Source organism: Balaenoptera acutorostrata, chromosome 1 (assembly GCF_949987535.1).
Source record: "Balaenoptera acutorostrata chromosome 1, mBalAcu1.1, whole genome shotgun sequence".
NCBI classification, from domain to species: Eukaryota; Metazoa; Chordata; class Mammalia; order Artiodactyla; family Balaenopteridae; genus Balaenoptera; species Balaenoptera acutorostrata.
Window position 1 is genome coordinate 138,958,633 of NC_080064.1, and position 19,162 is coordinate 138,977,794.

The 19,162-nt window shown below is 38.5% G+C and overlaps 1 protein-coding gene and 1 non-coding gene across 5 annotated transcripts in view; both read left to right on the forward strand.

Annotated features, from left to right (window-relative positions):
* The first annotated feature begins 1,219 nt into the window (after positions 1 to 1,219).
* RASAL2 (RAS protein activator like 2) overlaps positions 1,220 to 19,162 on the forward strand; it is a 396,742-nt gene continuing 378,799 nt past the window's right edge. The window contains exon 1 of one of the 4 annotated variants that reach the window (XM_057544819.1): positions 1,220 to 2,180. In XM_057544819.1, coding sequence (XP_057400802.1) covers positions 1,979 to 2,180 — 202 coding nt within the window. In that variant the 5' untranslated portion in view covers positions 1,220 to 1,978. The remainder of the gene's footprint in view (positions 2,181 to 19,162) is intronic. The other 3 variants (XM_057544820.1, XM_007172943.3, XM_007172942.3) reach the window with 3 other exon arrangements.
* TRNAE-UUC (transfer RNA glutamic acid (anticodon UUC)) lies at positions 10,285 to 10,357 on the forward strand. The gene has a single exon. It is a non-coding gene; the product is annotated as a tRNA-Glu (tRNA).

The following is a 19,162-nucleotide window of genomic DNA, read 5'->3' on the forward strand; positions in this document are numbered from 1 at the left end:
AAAGAAGTTGAAGTAACCAATATCACTGAGGCATTGCAGACCTATCTGTACTGGTGGTTGATTTGCCAGGTAACATGGCTGTTCCTCAGTTTTCTCACCTGTTAAACAGGAGGCAGGATGAGATTCTCTCTAAGGTTACTTCCTGTTGTGAAATACTATTACTCTAAATAACAGTTTAGAGAAAATTACAAAACGCGTCCTCATACCTCTTGATAAGACTGAACAATACAGAAAACAAGAATGTCCCCTTGTAGACCTGTCTCTTTGTGCCAAGTAGGGAGAAACGGGGGACAAACACTAAACAAACCCCCCCCCCCCGCCCCGCAAAGGAGTTAAAAAGAAAAACCGCAATGTATACTTATGGAACCCTTGCTAGGTTTTATGCAGCCATGTTCAAGAAACATTGTTGGAGACCCACTATGTGCAAGACACTGTTTAAGTTGTTACTTTTCAATTTTAAAATCATAATTATTACTTTTCCAGCAACTCAAATCTGAACTGGTGAATATCGCTTTGGGTGGGCATAAAATTAAACCCGAGGTCAAGGGAGACAGTCTACAGATAAACCAAAAATAAAACGCAAGTGACATTAGAGACTTCGGCAAAAAAGCCAACATATTGCACAAAGATCAAAGGCAAAAAAAGAGAAACATGTTTGGTTAATACTGGGCTTTTGAGCATTTCGTGTGCTTGCGAGGCCCGTCCATCCATCCACACCACACTTCTTAACCATGCTATTCTAAACCGATGACAAATCCAGCTTTAGCGCGGACAGGTCGCAGAGCGCGGTCCCCACACAATCCCACAATCCCAGACCCCGCTGCCAACTCTCCTCTCTGGGAAGGAACGAAGCTTTTCCCCTAGGGTGACTGTAAAATAAAGCAGCATCTCCAATCTCTCCGTCCAATGAGAAAGAAATGTTGGTCCAAACAAATAAAGACATAAATGCATACGTACAAGGAAAAGGGTGGGAAGAGGGGAAAGGGAAGCTCTTTTCCTTTCTTTTTAAATTTCCCGCACCCCTTTTCCACCCCGCCTCTCCACGCCGGCTCCACTTCAAGAAGCAGTTGGGGAGACCGGTAGACCGGGAAACGCACTGCAGGGAGGTGGGGGAGAGGGTATTTGGAAAGTAGGCGGGACTGGCTGGATGAATAACTCGGGGTCCGATTTTTCCTGCCTTCGGCGGCAGTTCCTCCTCCGCTCCGTTACTCTACTGCACACGCGGCTTTGCTCTCGGCCCTCGATTACTCCGGCCTATCACCCTGGGATGCCGCCTGCCGCCGCCACAGCCGCGGCTGCCGGGCTGGTGGGATCCGCGGCGGAGTCGGAGCCGGACCCCGAGCAGCGGCGAGAGCCGTGGCCTGAGAGTTACAGGGGCGGGCCGGCTCATTCCTGGGGTGGGTGCTGAGGACTGGCGGGCGAGAACCCGGGGCCACCGCCCCCCCTCCCCCGCCCACCCAGGGGTGAGGGAGTGGACACTCGGAGCCCCTGAGGCGGCGGCGGCTGCGGCGGCGGCGGGAGCCGGTCAAAGGGGGCGGCCCCTGGCGGCGACGCCCCCAGCCCAGCCCTGCCTGGCCCCACTCCATCCCCAGCCCCGGCCCTATCGGCCCGCGGGTGACGCCGGCTGGGGCACAGAAAGGCGGCTCCGAGGGGGCGGGCGGGCAATCCGCCCCTCCCGGGTCCTTCCACGTCCCCTCCCGGGAGGGACCCATACCTGAGCCCGGACCCACCCCCACCCGGGGCCACGCTGGATCCGCCTCCCGGGCTGGGTCCCGCCCGCCGGCTGCAGGTGGGCAGCAGCGCCCGAGCCGCGGGCAGTGGGCGGCGGGGAAGGAGGTGAGCCGCGTCCGCGCCGGCTGCTGCTCGAGTCTTTGCCCCCGCTGCTGCGCTCTCCTCCTCCCCTTCCCGCAGGCAGGGCGCGGAGCCGCGCGCCCGCCCCGCCGCCGCCGCCGCCGCCGCCTTGTCCCTCAGGGGCACCATGGAGCTCTCCCTATCGTGCGGAGGAGCCGCGGAGGCGCTCTCCTGGCCGGAGATGTTCCCGGGACTGGAGTCCGACTCGCCGCTCCCCCCGGAGGAGCTGGACGCTGTTGTCCCGGTCAGTGGGGCCGTGGCCGGTGGCATGTTGGATCGGATCCTTCTGGAGTCCGTGTGCCAGCAACAGAGCTGGGTCCGGGTGTACGGTAAGGACCAAAGGCCGTCTTAGAGGCTGATGTTTCGTATCTTTGCTCAGGCTGAAATTCATTCCCTGGTCTCAGTCCTGTTCTCAGTCCCCATCCATCCTGGGTCCGTTTCCCACATCCCTTTTGGTTCTGGGGTGCATTTCTGACAAGTTTCTCCAGACTAGTACTTGAGGAGAGAGATGTGACTCAGTATGGTCTTTGGACCTTTTCAGGTACCTGCAGTAGATTTAAGGTGGAGTTGGGATATGCAGACTTAATTCTCAGGTGGTGACTTCAAGAGAAGTGTCAGCTGATCTTCAAGAAGAACACACCGTGAAATCAAATGAATGGCGTTTCATTGCTTTCTCTGGAGTGAGGCAAGGCTGCAAACTAAGATATTATGAAAAAGCTTAGCAGAGGTTAAGATAAAGTAAAAATCAGAAGCATTTATTTGGTGGGAACAGTCTAATTCTATAATCTCTTTCTGAACCTCACTCTCCAAAGGCAAGCACTTAGTCGAAGGGGTGTGGATTGTTTCAGATTGCACCATTGTTTCTGGTGCTCTTTGTAAAGTGACTGGGTTGCTACTCAGCAAGTTAAAAAGTGATGAACACACTAAAACTTTCCCTTTCTGCATTCCTAGTAACCACCTCTTTAATTAAAACTGAATGATGAGATTCTATTAGGGCGAGCCTTGTGGCAGCATTAAAACCATGCTGGTTTTGAAAACCCATAGCCCAAGGATTTATAGCCTGGCATTCAGGACTGAGCTGTGGCTTTCCAAAATATTGAAACGTCAAGGTGTTTATCACTTATCTCACAGGACTATAAAAGACATTAGTAATGTGGCTGAGTATAAGATGGCAAATTTGAAGCACCTGAGATCAACACAATGTTAAGATGTTATCCTGCAGTCATGTGCATCTAAGCCTGTTAGTGATCAAGTACGTTATTTTTTTGTTTTTTCATCCTGAACAGGGTATGTGTTTAGTATTCAAGAGTGACTGTGACTTTGAAGTTGTCTTCCTGGATAGTTCAGTTGATTTCAAGACTTTAAGTCTTATCACCATCAGAAAGATCATAGAACTGGGAGTCCAGAGATCTGAATTTTTGTCTCAGTTCTGCCACTAAATGGCTATGTGATTTGGAGCAGAGCAGGTCACTTTTTTGACATCTCATTCCTCTTCTGTAAAATGAGTGAATTGGATTAAATAATCTCTTAATGGTCCTTCTAGTTCTAAAAATCCATCAATTTTTATAACCAATTCTTAAGAATTTATGTATGTAGCACTTTGTATTTTGCTGGATGTTTATAAATGTTTCTTGATGTTGTTTTAATTAACTGAAAGAATTAAAGCAAAGAAGTGGGAGATGATGCAAGGTCACCCTGTTCATTCTCAGCAGATTAAAAACTTTAGTCCCTGATTTTTCCACCCACCTGCTGTTCCTACTTAGCCGATGGTTTATAATAAAGGTTGGCGAGAATCTGAAATTGAGCTTGAATTAGAGTATATTGTGGTTACAACTTTTTCCTATTCTATCCTTCCTGTCCTTATACACTTCTTTTGCATATTGTTTTTTATATGAAGTTAGAGATAGGGCCTTGTTACTGCAAGAATATGCATATATGACAATTCAGTATTTCAGTGTCAAACTATTCTGTCTGGATTTTCTAGACCTAGTGTTAACTACCTTCTTTGCATATAACCCATAAAACTATGTGCTTGTTTTTGTAGTCCATTCCTAGGGCTAGGTTTGTGTGTATATTCTTAAATATATATGTATATTCTCTCTCACACACACATATATAGTGTGCATTTCAAAGCCAATTTGCAGACTTTCTACTGCATTGTAACTTTTTTGTCTTCCCTATCAATTAACCAGAAGTTTTTATTTACTGTTCAGTACTGCTACTTTCCTTCCTCTAAGGCAGCTCATCTTGGGTACTACTTTATTGTCTTTAGTTTGATGTAAATATTCCACAACTATCTGAATGACTTGGCTTTTCTATGTCCTTAGCTAGTTTTTAAGTTGCCTGTTGTATAGCTCTTTGAAAAGCTTTGAAGTAAAAAAAATAGAATGTAGAAAATCAATTTGGAAGAGAGTTCGTTTTGGTTTTCTTGTTTATTTGTTTTGTGTGTTCAAAATCCTGATTGTTTTGGAACATCAAGGTTCTTTTACACAATTGAAAGAGACTTTGATGAGTGTACTCCAATGTTTTTTAAAGAAATCCAGAAACTAGTCTAGAGCATGCAACTGGGGGTTGAGAACCTGGGTTTTCATTCTGGCCTTGCCACAAATTGTTGTTTAACTTTGGGCAAGTAATTTTAAGTCCGTGGGTCTAGGTTTCTACATAAAATGTGGAATCTGGAGTAATTGTATCTATGGTACATTTTAGTTTTAGAGTTTTCTGATTCTATGGCCTACCCTATTATTTAACCTACAACTTTGCCTCCCAATTCCACCCTGACTCTTGGGGCCAGGCATCAAGCAAGCCTTTAATACATTTAAATCATGACTATCAGGATTCTGGGGGGCACTTTTATCAAAAGGTCAATGAACTGAGTTTTGAAAGAAGGAATGTTGAGGGCAGATGTATATTTGTTTGGAATGTTTTCACAAGATAGGAAGGTGGGGATGGGGATCTCAGATCTAGCTCATTCAGTTTTGAGACCTAACCTAGAATAGACCTGTGGGTTTTAAAGATAGGATGCAAATTAAGGAGCTGTATTAAGTGCTTCTGGCTTCTAGCTATGGTTTATATCCTCTTCAATATACTTAACGTTTGAAATCAGTATGCATACAAACAACAACAAGAACAGAAGTAACCCCTCTCCTCAAATATCTTAAGAGAAACTTTTATTTTATTTACTTACAGAAACTTTTGGAAACAATATTTTATTAGTTTGCCTCACAAAATTTGAAGACTGGGCACTGTTTTGAGTTTGCTACTGATAGGTCTGGCTCTTTGGTGGATTATACCTATATTCAGAGTTTTTTGTATCGTCATGATTGCAAACTTTTTGGAATATGTCCAGAGCTTTATAATATGTAGACCTATATTTAGAACACAAACAAATGCACATTTTTGAGACAGAGCCAAGAGAAAATAGTTATGCTGTGCTATTCTTCATTTTCTTTTAGTTGTAAAATGTTTCATTTGTTTATTCCAATATTATTATAAGTTGTGCCCATGCCCGTCAAGACTATAATATTTTTGACACCAGGGAATCTGTCTGTCTTGTTTATCTCTGTATTCCTATCTTGCCACTCCCTTCATTGTCACAGTGTCTAGCAGATTGATGCCTCCCCCATGGTAAGTCAGTGTGTGCTGAATGTTGATCCATCTGTCCTTTGACCATCTAGATCTCAACCTGACTGACTGTATGGGTGGTAGAGTAGCTTAAACAAAGGCATGCCACAAACAGCTAAATATGGATGCAGAATCCAAGAGCATCAAATGCAGAACATTTTTCAGATATTTATAGCCTCAAAGTGAAGTCAATTGGCTGAAAAAGCTCAGCAGCCCAGCAAAAGGAAACGGGAGCGGCAAAGCCAGCCTCACTGTCTCTGCTTTCTGGTAAACAATGAGGACGTTAAAATTAACTACTTTACCATGAATGGATGGTGAGTGAAGGGCACTATTTGGGGGAAATTAAAGATACCAATCTCCAGCAGTGCCCGCATTGGAGCTCTGCACCCATCAGTACAACAGATCTGCAAGTGTATGCACAGATGTGCGTTTAAATAGCTAGAGGGGAAATATAGTTCTCATGATGAAGTGATCACCAAGAAACCATATTGTTTTTAATTTTAATAGTATGGGCAGGACTTATCTAAAATATTCAGTTAATAAAATAACATCAACATTATTGCCTACCATTAAGCTAATATATAGCTAATTGTTTATTAATGATTGATAGGGATCTCCTGGAAAATTTCTAAAGGCTGGTACTATTTCAGCAAACAGAAGAAAAAGGGAATTAATCATTCTGCATCAAATATAATATAATTCTAGAAATATGGCAATGGGAATTTGATAAGAATTTCTCATAAACTGGATATGAGTTGATGGGGGCGGAAGTCTTACCTGCTTGTAGTAAGTAATATTGCTTATACTTCATAAATTAAAACAAAGGATGATTTAATTTAAAAAAGTATATTTTATTGCATTTTTAGAGAACATGTTTCTATGTTTACTTAAAATGTTGCAACCAGTAACAAGTCCAGGAAGTTATTTTATTTTGGTCCAGTATGAATTAGTTATGACTAACTCGCTGGCCTTATACAGAATGTTCTTAGCATAATTCACCTTGAATATTCTCAGCAGCTCACTCATTCTTTTTTTTTTTTTTAAATACTTATTATTATTTTTTAAATTAATTAATTTTAGTTTTGGCTGCATTGGGTCTTCGTTACTGCACGCGGGCTTTCTCTAGTTGCGGCGAATGGGGGCTACTCTTCGTTGTGGTGTGCGGGCTTCTCATTGCGGTGGCTTTTCCTGTTGCAGAGCACGGGCTCTAGGCGTGCGGGCTTCAGTAGTTGCAGCACGCGGTCTTCAGTAGTTGTGGCTCGGAGGCTCTAGAGTGCAGGCTCAGTAGTTGTGGCACACGGGCTTAGTTGCTCCGCGGCATGTGGGATCTTCCCAGACCAGGGCTTGAACCCATGTCCCCTGCATTGGCGGGCAGATTCTTAACCACTGTGTCACCAGGGAAGTCCCGCAGATCACTCACTCTTACACGTCTTACATATGCACCCCATGACTCCTGTTTTGTGGTAACATGTAGATAAATGAAATTGCTCAACCAAGACTAAAAGTTTTATGTGCTCTAGCTAATTGATTGCCAGAAGAAAATCAGTGACTATGTATTGAGTATATCCCAAAACATGTTCATGTTACTTAAGTGTTTTAATTTCCTCAAATACTATTAATTGAACTTTTACAAATGAGTATTAATGTTTTAGGAATCCTTGGGATCTTAAGCTTGAGTTCAGTACTCAAGGGTGGGGACTTCCCTGGTGGTCCAGTGGCTAAAGCTTCAGGCTCTCAATGCAGGGGGCCCAGGTTCAATCCCTGGTCAGGGAACTAGACCCTGCACTCCGCAGCTAAAGATCCCGCATGCAGCAACTAAGACCCAGCACAGCCAAATAAATAAATAAATATTAAAAAAAATATTAAAAAAAATAAAGGCCATTCGTTTAAAAAAAATACTCAAGGATGGGGCATTGACTTTGAGTGTTGACACATCATTTTCCCATAATCTCCAATACATTTTATACACAGTAGGAGTAGACAGTTCTCCACTGAAATTAAAGAGAACTTCCAAGAAGGCCTAGGTATATACTGTTTATTTTAAATTATATTGATTTCAAGTAGCCCTCCTTTTTTTCCTTCAGGAGAAAATTTATGTATCTCATTTAAATTATGTATTCTACTAATGTCACAGATGGTGGACAATTTCCTTTACAACATCTTAGTATTTTTCTACCCTCTATCATGTTGGTTTATTGCTATTTCATTTTCAAAGAACGAAAATATTTTTGCAGAATAGAAACTATACATCCACAATCCCTTGTCCAAAACTGTTTGGACTGGAGTGTTTCAAAATTCAAAACTTTTGATTTTAGAAAATATGGTATATATAGTGATATAAACCCCCTAGTGGTGTGTGGAGCAACATCAGTCATGTTAATATTTCTGCAATTAAACAAATGGACATTCATGCTAAGTACGGTATAACACTATACATAGTATGATGTCAGTGCAGGTCAGATTTTACTGCTAGAGAAGTTATGGAAAAAGAGTGTTCAGAGCTTTTTGGGTTTGAGAATTGCCGGTATGGAATTGAGGATCTGTACAAATTCTCTGATGTAAATAATATGAAGTTCTAGAATGCCCCTGTTTATCTGAGAATAGTTTGTTTATAAGGATTGCCTTTATCTTCTTCAGATAATAAGATTCAGTGTATGCACTTTAAAAAATGATGTACAGTTGTGTCCTATTATGATGAATGAAATAAATTTTTCTGATTTGCTAAGGAAAAGAAAAGGGATTCATATGACAAAGTAGGCTTTACTGAGATTACTGAGGAAATGGTAGCAAGGCAGCGGTTTCTTACACTTTGTTTTATTAGAAAGAAGGATAAGGTAAATTGAAGTGGAGGGTTTATGTAATTGTTTTTAGCAGTTGCTCTCTTGAGTAGCACAAAGTGATTTGATCACCTTTTAAGTAGGTGAACCACAAAAAAGCATTGAACTAATGACTGAGTTAATCCAGAAAAAATTCATCTGTCTGCTCCCTTGTCCCACCCTATTGGAATAATTTTTAAGTAACTAGAGAGGTGTTCGGTCTTGTTAACCAGGAGGAGGAGTTTGAAGTGTGCTGAGGGCACTCCGCCCTTGGCAGAGGGATAATTGCTCTCTGATGTTTGTTTCTTCCCAAAGGCTATCAAGTGCTTCTCAAGACCTGTTGGTAGAGAACCTTTTACAAGTTTAATGTAGCTGGTTTTCTTGTGAAAGGCAGCCATCAAGAAGTACATAATATGTAAATAGTAGGGAAAAAAAGATGTCCTGAGGCCCAGCTCAATGGGGTTAGAGGGAATACGGTAAACAAAAGAAATAAAAATTGAGCCCTTGAAAGCATGACAAAACTTCATTTCTGCCCTGTGACATAGACGTTATCATCTTCCTATCTCTATCAGCAGGGTTCAGGTGTTAGGAGTCTTGAGTTTTACCCTCCCTTACTCAGTGTAGTTACATTAATTAGTTGTCTGTGGCCACTTTGCTCATAAGGGTCCAGTTTAGATCCTGATTGCATTCTTATTCCCCCATAAATTGTCTTCAACTTGGCTCAAGTTCTGTTCATGTTGTGTCATTTACAGTAGGCTTTCTAAAAGTATCCCCTCCCTGCTCCTAAGTCTAAGACATTGGTAATACTTGCAGATACTGTTTGGGAGAGTGAAAATTTAGAGAGGAAAAATTTAATGTAAGGCAAGAAAACAAAGTTCAGAAGAATAGTGTGAAGAGTTAAAAAGTGTAAAAAGTTGATAGTACTAAATATTTTTCAAAATAATCCTTTAAATTTCCTCATTAAGTAAACTGACTCAGGAAATTTAGCTTATTCCCAAAATAGGAGACAAATTCCACAGTTTGTCAGGATTAGAACTCTTAACCTCAGATTCCTCAGCCTCCTGTTATAGCTTCTAGATCTTACTGCTTTCCCTTAGGGAGATGGCCTTTAAAAGCTGAAGGTCAGTGAGAAATACCAGATTGTTAGTTTCACAGTCTTTAAGGGAAATGCTGGAAGTACCATTACCTAGGTAACAGAAAACAAAAATGGTCAAAACATCCAGAAAGTAGGAGGATGAGAATAATCTCATAGTGATCCTTAAGAGGCAGATTAGAGGACAGATTAGATCTTTTCCTAAATTCTTTATTCTGCCATTGGAGTGATGTTTTGAGGAAATTTGAATGTTTCATTTATGATCCTTAGAATCCTGGATAATCCTTAGTAACTTTATACCTCCCTTTTAATTTCTAACCTCTCTGATTCATATTATTAAAAATTTAATACTATTTTCCTAATTATGAATGTAATCCATGCTTAATGTAAAGAATTCGAATTATAGGAAAAGCCAAAGAAAATTAAAATCAGCTATAATTCCACCTCTTAGAGATAATTCTTCCTTTAATATTTGATTATATTTTACCAGTTTTTTCTGTGTACAGATATACTTGTTTGTACATATTTGGTATCACACCGCATCTATTTTATATCCTGCCTTTTTCTAATAGCATATTTTCTTATGGCTTTGAAAATGTTTAAAATTTTTTCAAATATATTTTTATTTTTAAATGTAATTTTAAAAATAGGAAATACATTTCCTTCTTTCAGAATTCAAAAGGTATAAAAGGATATGCCATGAGGTCTCTCTCACCCCTCCTCCTCACCCCTCACTTGCCATCTGACAGGCAATCATTTCCCTCCCACACAATGAATAAATGTTGGAAATTTTTGTGTATCCTTCCATACCTATTCCAGGCATATAGAAATAGATAGATAGGTAAAAACTGCCAAGAGTGGGATCCAAGAAATTTAGTTTAAAAAAATTCAGGGTTTGGGAATTCCCTGGTGGTCCAGTGGTTAGGACTCTGCACTTTCATTGCCGAGGTCACAGGTTCAATCCCTGGTCAGGGAACTAAGATCCCGCATGGCCAAAAAAAAAAAAAAAAGGCTGGGTCATTTTTTGGTGAGATTAATGAAATGACTGGAACAAACCCCCAAAGGAAGTTGGTTGGGTGTTCTGGGGGTCTGGAGCCAGTTGTTGTTAATTGCTTAGTATCTGAATTGATAGTATCATAGTTTTTACTGTGTATATGCTTTTTTCTCCTTTTTTACAGAATTGTTTTTCTCCTTTTTTACAGAATTGTTAACCCATTATAGGAATTGATCTGCAGCTTGTGTTATTCCTCCCTCACATCTCCCCTCCACACACTTATTAATATATCCTGGATATATTTTCCTGTCCATTTGTAAAGTGGTTCCTCATTCTTTTTATGGCTGCATGATGCTTGGATGAATCATAATTTATTAAACCAATCCCCACATTTTGTTGGTGCAAGTGATAGTGCATGAATAATCTTGGATATAAGCCATTTTGCTTGTGTATATCTATAACAAAAATTCATGGAATTGCTAGGTCAAAGATAGGTGTATTTGTAATTTTGAAAGCTATTCCCAAATTGCTCTTCTTAGGGGTTGTACCTATTTATATTTCTCCAGGTATGAGAGTGCCCATCTCCCCGTACATAGGGAATTATCAAGGATTTTTTTTAATAAATTTATTTATTAATTGATTGATTTTTGGGTGTGTTGGGTCTTCGTTTCTGCGCAAGGGCTTTTCTCTAGTTGCAGCGAGCGGGGGCCACTCTTCATCGCGGTGCGCGGGCCTCTCACTATCGCGGCCTCTCTTGTTGCGGAGCACAGGCTCCAGACGCGCAGGCTCAGTAGTTGTGGCTCACGGGCCTAGTTGCTCCGCGGCATGTGGGATCTTCCCGGACCAGGGCTCGAACCCGTGTCCCCTGCATCGGCAGGCAGATTCTCAACTACTGTGCCACCAGGGAAGCCCTATCAAGGATTTTTAATGTGACAATCTAGGTAAAAATTAGTCTTAGTTTAATTTTAATTTTTCAAATCTTACATTAAGTGTGATTGAATATCTTACAGAGCCATTTAAATATACCCTTTTTTGTGACTGTACATATCTTTTGCCCATTTTTATTGGGTTGTTGGATCTTTTTCTTAGTGATTTGCAGGAACTCTTAGTATATTAAGAGCCCTTTGTCTGCCATGAGTTGCTGGTATTTTCATTTATCTTTTTTTTTTCTTTTCCTGTATGAGGAAATTATTTTTATGCAGTTGAATGTATCAATCTTCTTCTTCTTCTTTTTTTTTTTTTTTGCCGCACTGTGTGGCATGCAGGATCTTAGTTCCCTGACCAGGGATTGAACCCGTGCCCCTGCAGTGGAAGTGCAGATTCTTAACCACTGGACTGCCAAGGAAATCCCGAATGTATCAATCTTATGGCTTTTTGGTTTTATGTCCTAGTTAGGATGGCCTTTCCTATTCTGAGGTTATAGAATAATAATGGTTTGTCTAGTACTTTCTTGTTTTTATTTTTACATTTAAATCTTTGATCCATTTAGAATTCATCCTGGTCTAAGGTATGAGTATAGATACAACTTCACTTTTAGAAAGATGGCTTTCCAGTTATCCTAGCACCATTTATTGAATAATTAATTTTTTCCCCACTGATTTAAGATGACTCCTTTATCCTTCATTAGATTGCCATATACAATTTGGTTTATTTCAAGATTTTCTAGTATGTTCTGTTGGTCTGTTCATGTGCCAGTATCACACAGCTTTATTACTGAGGCTTATATGAAAATATAATTTGTTAATGACTAATTGAACATAACTGATTTAACCATTATCCTATTTTAAACATTAATATTTTTCAAAAATTTTATATTAGCAGTCTATTGATTCTCTTTGTGCATAAGTCTTTGAACTTCTGACTGTTTCCTTAGGCTGAATTCCTAGAAGAGTATGTTTTTAAAGGCCTGAGACTTAGTGCCAAATTTGTGTGACCTTCCTGGAAAGCAGTTCTTGCCACGAGTATATGAAAGTACAGCTCATAATTTTAAGTCCTACTTCTGTATTGCGACTTTCAACATATTGAAGTATGTTTGCATAGATTTTATGTAGTGCCTTAAACGTTATTTAGCACATGTTAAATGTGCTCAGAGTTCTAATGTTTATAATGTTTATAAGACTGAGTTTATAAAACTGAGAGTTTTCCTCAATGGTACTCCTTTTGATTAATGGCATATTTCCAGGTGAATGAGGGGAGCATGAGTATAGAGTCAAAGCAGTTGGTCTGCTAAAGGTCAAATCCATGACCATGGCCTTATTTATACTACGTCAGACTCTCCAACTGAAATGACCTGACACAGATACATAATGTTCTTGATACTCTAAGAAGAACATAGTTGGTGGCTTTCATCTCAGCTGATCGTGTCCTCCTTCTACTCTTTGTTTCTCAGAGTATCAGAAGGAATTGACATCAGTGATTTGAATATAGGTTCATTTAGTTTTAGCTGGATGAATGACTGAGGTGTATACCTTATATAACACTGTGTTAGTGCTGAGTTTTTAGCATGGGATTCATTTAGGTATGTTCTAGGGAAGTTTATAATGTCAAAGCCAAATTTGAGGAATGGCAACAAGAACTAACATTAATGACAAAAGTAATTTAAAATATTTTCTTCAAAAAAAAGGTCAGGAATAGGAATTGTTTTGAAAAAGCATAGTTTGTATAGACCATTAACCAGTTAACCAAATTTTCTTTTTTTTTTTTAAGGACTTAATTTTTTTTAGAGCAGATGTAGTTTCACAGCAAAATAAGAGGAAGATAACAGATTTCCCATATATCCCCAGTTCCCACACATACATAGCCTCCCCCATTATCAACATCCCCAATCAGGCTGGCACATTTATTACCGTTGATGAACCTACATTAACACATCATTTTTACCCAAAGTCTACATTAGGGTTTACTCTTGGTGTTGTACATTCTGTGGGTTTGGACAAATGTAAAATGACATGTATCCACCATTATGGATCATACAGAGTATTTTCACTGCTTTAAAAACCCTCTGTGCTCTCTGTTCATCTCTTCTTACCCACTACCCCACTAACCCCTGGAAACCACTGATATTTTTACTGCCTCTGTAGTTTTGCCTTTTCCAAAATGCTGTATAGTTGAAATTATACCCAAATTTTCTTTTATCCATTAGTCATTTGTTTAGCATGTAATAGGAGCACACTTAGAAAGGAACAAAGTAGTTTAACTTTTAATAGTGACATAGAGCAGTTTGAGTGAAATGAAGAATCCTGTATCCAGTTAATATTGTGGAAGTTTGTAGGAGATTTTGTTTGATTTAAATTTGGGCAGGATATACTATATAAGTATCTTGTTCCCATGATTTCCTTAGGCTTGACTCTGAACAATTTTCTGTGTATTTGTAGATTTCAAGAATACCCCCTAGTGAGGAAACCCAAGGTCTTTCTAGTGCACGTTCCTATTTTGAAATGGGCCAGTTTTGCCCAGTGGTTGGTGATTAGCCTGTATCAATGAACCTGAAAAAGATGCCCAGCATAGTAGCTACCAACTAAGAAAAGACGTGGTTCAAATCTAAAAAATGACTCTACTTTTAGTATATTCTGGCTTCATAAAGACTTTATAGTAGTTTTCATTTTTAGAGAAATGAAGATTTATTTTTGAATCTTGTTTGATAACATGGTTAAGAAAGAACAATATCGTATGTGGTGATTCCTATTGAAATAGAAAGATTCTCTAGAGGATTTAATATGGCCATATTTCTTGTTGTTTTATTCAGGTCAGAAAGTCCTAAGTCATCTTTTTCAAGCACCCCCTAAATCAGTTTGAGGAAATTTTTAGTTACTTGCACTTTAGGTTATGTTTTTGGTGTACATCTTGATTGTCATACCTTGAGAAGTAGTCATATTACATTGTGAAGCCGGTAATCTTTCTTTGCCTGTAGCTTAACTGGCAATGATAATGTTTCGCTTATATAACCAGTAATGTTATTCCATTTACCTGTGAGCATATTCTATAAAATGATACCTTTTTACAAAGTTGCTTTTTTTCCTACAGTCTGAAAATACCCTGTATTTTTTTCAATAAATTTATGAAAAATGATAAGTCTTTTCTCCATTTTATTGGGAAGTAATCATGTAAAGTTAGTGATTTAAAGATTCTTGGTGAAGTTATATTGGAATCTGAGTAAGATTGGAATTGAGTTACAATCCAGTACTTTTTTGGGAAAAATTACCCTATCTCTATTATCCAAGTTCATAGTTACTGTTTCCAGTTTAATATAGTTGTGTTAAAATATATCACGAGCTATTTTTTGTAAATTAAAAAAATATATTTATTTATTTGGTTGTGCTGGGTCTTAGTTGCAGCAGGCGGGCTCCTTAGTTGCGGCTTGAGGGCTTCTTAGTTGTGTCATGTGAACTCTTAGTTGCAGCATGCATGTGGGATCTAGTTCCCTGACCAGGGATTGAACCTGGGCCCACTGCATTGGGAGCGTGGAGTCTTAACCACTGCGCCACCAGGGAAGTCTCTATCGTGAGTTATCAAAGTAGCATTTTTATGCTTTTCTAAGTTCTCTTAGAATTTAGCAGTATGTCTTATCCTAGCTTCTCTGCCTTTTTTGGAGCCATGTAGGTAAGAATGGGTATTGAGTTCTTCATTGGTGAACTGAAGGAATAAAAGTGAGGATACTAGAGAGAGTAACCAATTCACTGTACAATTCAGTGACATTAAATATATTCACAAAGTTGTGTAACCCTCACCACTATCTATACCCACTTTTGAGAAACTGCCACTTTTCCACAACATCTGCACCTTTTTACATTCCTACCAGCAATGCACAGGGTTACAATTTCTCCACATCCTTGCCTACACTTGTTATTTTCCTTTCTTTTTTATTAAAGCCATCCTAGTCAGTGTGGAGTAATATCTCACTGTGTATTTTTTTTTTAATTAATTATTTTATTTATGTGGCTGCGTCGGGTCTTAGTTGCAGCATGTGGGATCTTCGTTGCAGCACGTGGGATCTTCGTTGCGGTGCGCAGACTTCTCTCTAGTTGTGGTGTTTGGGCTCCAGAGCACTCTGGCTCCGTAGTTGTGGCACGTGGGCTCTCCAGTTGTGGTGTGCAGGCTCCAGAGCGCAAGGGCTCAGTAGTTGTGCCATGTAGGCTCTCTAGTTGTGGCACGTGGGCTCAGTAGTTGTGGCGTGCGGGCTTAGTTGCCCCGTGGCATGTGGGATCTCAGTTCCCTGACCAGGGATGGAACCTGCATCCCCTGCATTCCCACCAGGGAAGTACCCTTATTGTGGTTTTGATTTTCATTTTCCTCCTGATGAGTGGTGCTGTGCATCTTTTCATGGGCTTATTGGCCATTGGTATATTTTTTTTGAGAAATGTCTATTCAAATCCTTCTTTTATATTAATTCTTAGTAGATATATTTGTATTTTTCAAATTATCAGTGATAAGTGTTAATTATCCTATATAGTAATCTTAACTCTAATAACAGTGACAATCATAAGTATGACTATAACAACAACAATAATGTAAAACTTCTTGGGTGCTTACCATGAGGCAGGCACAGTTCGTGGTTCTTTAGGCCTATTAATTTATTTAATCTTCATAACTACCCTATGAGGTAAATGCTATTATTATCCTCATTTTATAGATGAGGGATCAGAGGCGTAGAGATATAAAGGAGCTTGGCCAAGGTTATGGAGCAAGTAAGTGGCTAGTGTGAGATTTGAACTCAGGCAGTTCAGTCTTGAGTCTGTGTTCTTAACTACTGTATAATTTCGTTTCTCATAGATAAGAACCTTAAACTGTTATTATAAAAAGCATTCACTGTGATATTTGTTAATTTGAACCTTGAAGTTTACCTATGTGTTTTATACAGCACCATAACTATAAAATAATGACATTTGATGTGCTGGATATGCTTTGGATGTCATGATGTTATTGAACATCTTCGTAGAGTTGTCCAGGTTTTATTAACTGTAGACAACATGAGGAAGCTGTATGTGGGTGAGTGGTGTGAATAGTTCTATATTTAAAAAAGGTTACACAAAGTCTATTAGTGATCTAAAATTTATGTATTTTTAGCAGTAATACAAAATATAAAAATAGTTTTTTTTCCCCAATAATGCCTTTGTTGGCCTATTATTGATGTTTGACCAAACCAGTGAGAATACTGAAATTTAAGAGACCACACAATCATAAGAACCATGAATCATATTCATCTGGGGCATAGCTTTATTCTAAGATTTACAGTTCAAGTGCCTCTCCCCTTTGATATCAGAAATTCTGAAAAGAGAATCCACTTTCATAGAGCCAGGTAAACCCAAGCATTGGTCAGAACTTGGCCATATAAGAGACATTTTAGGATATTTTTAGAATTCACATGTTCTTTTCCAAAAGCCCAGGAACACTGGCCTCTCATCGCTCCTGATTTGTTTTCATCTTAGTTCCTCTTGAACCTGGTTATCTTTATGGGGCATATGCTTTGAAGTTTAAACATATCCTAAGGTTTGTATTTCAAGGACTCAGAAACTTAAAGCATGATTTAAACACAGCAAACTGTGAATCAGTTCTGAAATTTAACTTTCCTACTAATGAATTGCAGTTCTTCAAAATCTGTGATTCTTTGAGTTATGGGCAGTATAGCAATGGGAAGTGAGTTATAGTGTTACATTCTGATCTAATTCATACGTCTTAAAAAAACCAATTTGATATAATATATTTGACACACAACAAACTACACATATTTAAAGTGTAATTTGATATGTTTTGAAATATATAAATAACTATGAAACCATCACCACAATCAAGAAAATGAACATCTATTCCCTCTAAAAAGTTTCCTTGCATCCCTTTGTAATCTTCCTGCCCGATCCCCGCCACCGCATCACCAGACAACCACTAAACTGCTTTTTGTCTTTATGGGTTAGTTTGGATTTTCAAGAATTTTATATAAATGAAGTCATATAACATACACTTATTTCTAGTCTGGCTTCTTTCATTCAGCACATTTTGGGATTCATCCATGTTGTGGCATGTATCAACAGTTAATTCATTTGTATTACCTAATAGTATGCCACTGAGTAGATATTCCATAATTATTTATCAGTTCACCTTTTGTTGAACATTTGGGTTGTTTCCAGTTTTTTGGCTATGACAAATAAAGCTTCTGTGAACATTTGCGTTCAAGTCTTTGTATAGATATATGCTTTTATTTCTCTTGGGCAGATACCTAAGAGTAGAATGATTGGGTCATATGGTAGGTTTATGTTTAACATTTTAAGAAATTGCCAAACTGTTGTCCTAAGTGCTTGTGTCATTTTACCACCAGCAGGATATGACAGTTCCAGTTTTACTGCCTTACCAACACTTGGTATGGTCAGTCTTTTTAATTTAAGCCCTTGTAGGAGATGTGTAGCCATATCCAAAGTGGTCTTAATTTGCATTTTTCCGATGACTAGTAATGTTGAGCATCTTTTCGTATGCTTATCAGACATTCATCTATCTTCTTTAGTGAAATGTCAAATCAAATCTTTTGTCCATTTTTAAATTGGGTTTGTCAGTGGGCAACAGGTCCTACTGTATAGCACAGGGAACTGTATTCAGTGTCCTGGAATAAACCATAATGGAAAAGAATATAAAAAAGAATAGATATATGTATAACTGAGTCACTTTGCTGTATAGCAGAAATTAACACAACTTTTAAATCAACTATACTTCAGTAAAAAAATAGATTGGGTGTGTCTTATTGAGTTTATATAAGTTGTTTGTGTATTCTGGATACAAGTCATTAATCAGATATGTGATTTGCAGTTGTTTTTTCCCGTTCTGTGACTTACCTAATCATACTCTTAACACTGTCTTCAAAGAATAGTAGTTCTTAATTTTGATGAATATTTTCTTTTCCTTTTGTGGATTGTGCTTTTCATATTTTACTTAAGAAATTTTTGTCTAGTCCAAGGTTGTAAAGATTTTCTCCTGTGTTTTCTTCTAAAAGTTTTATAATTTCAGGTCTGTGATCCATTTTGATTTTATTTTTGTCTATAGTGCAAAATAAGGATTGAGATTTACTTTTAAAAATATGGATAACTAATTGTTCCTGCACCATTTGTTGAAAAGACTGTTTTTTCTGCACTCAAATGCTTTTGTACCTTTGTTGAAAATCAAATATACATGGGGGTCTACATCTGGTCTTTGGTATAGTCTGTCTTTCTACTGTCTATCCTGATTCACAAGCATACTATTTTGATTACTATAGATTTCTAGTAAGTTTTGAAGTCAGGTATAAATCCTCTAACTTTGTTTTTCTTTTTTCAAAGTTATTTAAGCTATTCTAGATCATTTCCATGCCTGAATGAATTTTAGACTCAGCTTGTCAATTTTATACAGAAAGCCTGCTGGGATTTTGATTGTTGTTGTGTTGAATCTATAGATCAATTTGGGGAGAATTAATATTTTAATAATATTAATAACAGTACATCTCTCTGTATTTTGTCTTTTAAAATTTCTCTCTACAACGCCTTCAGTGTACAGGTCTTGCACATCTTTTGTTAGATTTACCGCTAAGTATATTACAATTTTTGATGATGTTGTAGATAGTATATTAAAAAAATTTAGCTTCTAATTATTTGTTGCTAGTATATAGAACTATAATAGATTTTTGCATTTTTGTCTTCTATCCTGCAGCCTTGCTAAATTCACTTGTTATTTCTAGTGGGTATTTTATAGATTCTATTAGCTTTTTTATACAGAGGATCATATATAATGTCTGCAAATAAAGAATGTTACTTCTTTTCGGATCAGGATGCC